The sequence below is a fragment of the Sinocyclocheilus grahami genome, unplaced genomic scaffold, assembly GCF_001515645.1.
Source record: "Sinocyclocheilus grahami isolate Dianchi unplaced genomic scaffold, SAMN03320097.WGS_v1.1 scaffold610.1, whole genome shotgun sequence".
Taxonomy (NCBI): domain Eukaryota; kingdom Metazoa; phylum Chordata; class Actinopteri; order Cypriniformes; family Cyprinidae; genus Sinocyclocheilus; species Sinocyclocheilus grahami.
This window is the reverse complement of record NW_015505789.1, coordinates 602,782-605,983: the sequence shown is the minus strand read 5'-3', so window position 1 is coordinate 605,983 and position 3,202 is coordinate 602,782. Positions and strand designations below refer to the sequence as shown.

The window sequence follows — 3,202 nt, the reverse complement described above, 5'->3', positions numbered from 1 at the left end:
TATATATATATATATAATTTTGTATGCATGAAATTATAATGAAATAAATAAATTAAATAAAAAAATAATTAAATGTTTCTGGAAATGCATGCCCCATATTTTATGTTTAAGATAACATGCTTAATGCATTTGGAATAATACCATTTTATAAATTTATTCAAAACCCAAAGTACGTTTCTTTCCAAATTTCTTTCATTCCATTTAAATTAATTCCATTGTATTGCTTTATATTCATTTTCAAATAACAATTCATCATCCTATATAATAATTCATATATACACTTTCAGCAGAAATCAATTTCTAAATTTAATTTTGACTGGAGCACAGCCCTGGTATAAAGCCACTAAATTCACATTAGTTCTTAATTCTTGATAGATGAATAAAGCTCAATGCTCTTTTTACCTGTTTCCAGAGGGATCAGCTTCAAGGTTTCAGAGGTGGCGTTCCCAAAGACATTCACTGCTGTCACATTAATCTCCATCTCTGAAAATAAACTATAAGATTCCCGTGGAATCGAGTAGAAATGCACTCCAGGTGGGATCACATATCGAACATTTTCTGACATCGCCCTGGAGAAATGGTACATTTATCAAGCATGTCACCAATCACTCTATGGTGAGGCATATTTGTCAAGAGAAATGTATATAATTGCCATGAAATTGTCAAAGCAGAAACTACTAATAATCCTTAAATTAACTCTGTTTTCTCTATGCAAAAAAATAATGTAATGCATGAAATTAAACTACATTTTTGAGAGATTTATCCATAAACAAGCTGCAGTTCTGAAAATGTCAGCAGAAATTAGTACCCAAATATGTGAAGAGTATGGTTTGTAGGAAGATTTGACATTTCCTGACCAGGATCCCACTGACAAAGGAATCTGCTCGGGAACGTTAGATTCAAAGAGCATCTCAGGTTTTTAGGAACAGATGGAGGATCTTTAAAGAAAGGACAATTAGAAGTCAGGTTAACTTGACAACAGTGAATAGTCTACATTATTACCTTTTTTGAAAATGTCATATTTTGTAGATAACACGTGAATGTGAAATTGACCGTATTCAGAGCTGGCAGCCTGGCACCATATTTAATTTGGTGTAAATGGAAACAAGGATATGAATGATGGAAATACAATCTGTTAAAGATATGTTTGCTGGTTGAACGATCAGCACCAATGCCTTGTTTTCATTCACATTAAATATGGACCCTGATTAAGCTCTATGACTGTAGTTAGTAATTTAGTAGAAAGTAACATAGTTAATACTGAATCAAAAACATTAAAAAGATCCTCACTTCCCACTTTAACTATAACTCCATTGACAATTTGGCAGTTCTCCTCTTCACACACGGCACAAGCAATGAATGCGCCTGCGTCTGGTAGACTAGGGATGATTACACCATACGTCCTGCTACTCTCCTGGTAAGAGAGATTGCTGGGGACAAAATGGTTATCAATCTTCCATGCCACACGAAAGTCTTTGCCTTTAGTCAGCGGGCAGTCATTCTCGATGGAGCAGGACACTGATACGGGTGAGCCAGCGAGCACCATAGAGGCAGGTGTGTGAATCTTAGCACATGATGATGCTTGGATCACTGCGGATAATAAATGTGTATGATTTTAACATCAAGAATCAGTGTTTTAAATCATACTCATAGGTGAATTTAGGGAAAGAAATTGGGCTCTAATAATAAACTAGCTAGCAACACACCAATCCATTACACAAGTCTTGTGACTTAGCATTGCGTGACAATTCCTGACAACATCCTCCAACAAACCCATTTCAAAATGTGTGGGTAGTACTTGCACGACAGCAGAAAAAAAACATGAACATAGGTTTGTCTAAACAGTATTTGCTGTAGATAGATAGATAGATAGATAGATAGATAGATAGATAGATAGATAGATAGATAGATAGATAGACAGACAGATAGACAGACAGACAGACAGACAGACAGACAGATAGATAGATATAAGTAATAGAAAAGCAACAAAGATTGTTGCATAATCATGTAATGAGATTAGTAAAAATGCTGTTTCACCTTTTATCATGGCATTGATATATATCCACAACACAAGCCAGATTGATGCCATTGTTATGATGACTGAAAATAAAAGTGAAATCTTGTTACCATTTCAGAGAAATTGCAAGTCTTTAAATGACAAAACCTTCCGTTTTTGAACAGCCAATATACAATCTATAACTCTGGAAAAAAAAGTAAGTGGGAGACAAAACTAAAAAGTAAATTAATTTAGAAGACCATTTTTAGCAACAAAAAAAGAAAAAAAATTATATATAAATAATAATAAAATAAAGCTTGCATTTAAATAAACAAATAAATGAATGAATGAATAAATAAATAAACAGAGTGAGAGAGATTATATAGTAATGTGTTATAATAACTTTCAAAAAATGAAAAAAGAAAGTGGGGACAAAACTAAAAAGAAAATTCCTTTAGAAGACCATTTTTAGCAAAAAATAAATAAATAAAATAAAACAATGAATTAATAAATAGAGAGAGAAATTATACAGTAACATGTTATAATAACTTTCAACAGTAACATAATAAACATTGTATAGAACATTAGTAGAACATATATATATATATATATATATATATGCACATACATATATATGAATGTACATGAAGTGTTTAACGCAGTATATAATGTTTATAAATTACTTATTAATAAAAGTTATTGTAAAGTGTTACCAGTTATTCAATTTAAAGAGGAAACAAACCTGAATGCAATACATACTTTAAAGTGTTCTGCATCTGTAGGTTTTCTGGGGGTCACATTTAAACTCCTGTGTAGTTACTGCCCAGCGAGGTCTAGCACACAGTTGAACTTTTCTATGAAAAAAAAAAAAGTCTTTGAAATGATCCAGCTGCTGTTCCGAGAAAGATCTCACCGCTCTGACTAAAGAGTCACTGCTGTCAGTCCTTCCGTGGCATATCGTTCTTACCATCCTGAACCACAAGTACAAACTGAAGCAGGAAACTCTTGTGAAACCATCTACACTTGTGTCCGTTTACGAGGAAACTTTTACAATTTGAGTCTATTGAATACAATTATTTGTGAAAAAATACATTTCTGTAATTTCTAGTTATTTACTGTATATCACCCAGTATAATACTGCAAATCCACTTTACAGTAAGTAACGTCTAGGTTACTTGTGTAACCCTCGTTCCCTGAAGGAGGGAA

General features: G+C 32.8%; 1 protein-coding gene across 1 annotated transcript in view; it reads right to left on the bottom strand.

Annotated features, from left to right (window-relative positions):
• LOC107557599 (granulocyte colony-stimulating factor receptor-like) overlaps nucleotides 1-2,942 on the bottom strand; it is a 13,347-nt gene extending 10,405 nt beyond the window's left edge. Inside the window, exons 1-5 of the mRNA XM_016241077.1 lie at nucleotides 2,756-2,942; nucleotides 2,038-2,100; nucleotides 1,291-1,590; nucleotides 809-938; nucleotides 403-569 (exon numbers count right to left, since the gene is read on the bottom strand). Of these exons, the coding sequence (XP_016096563.1) occupies nucleotides 403-569; nucleotides 809-938; nucleotides 1,291-1,590; nucleotides 2,038-2,089 (649 nt within the window). The 5' untranslated portion in view covers nucleotides 2,090-2,100; nucleotides 2,756-2,942. The remainder of the gene's footprint in view (nucleotides 1-402; nucleotides 570-808; nucleotides 939-1,290; nucleotides 1,591-2,037; nucleotides 2,101-2,755) is intronic.
• Nucleotides 2,943-3,202: the final 260 nt, after the last annotated feature.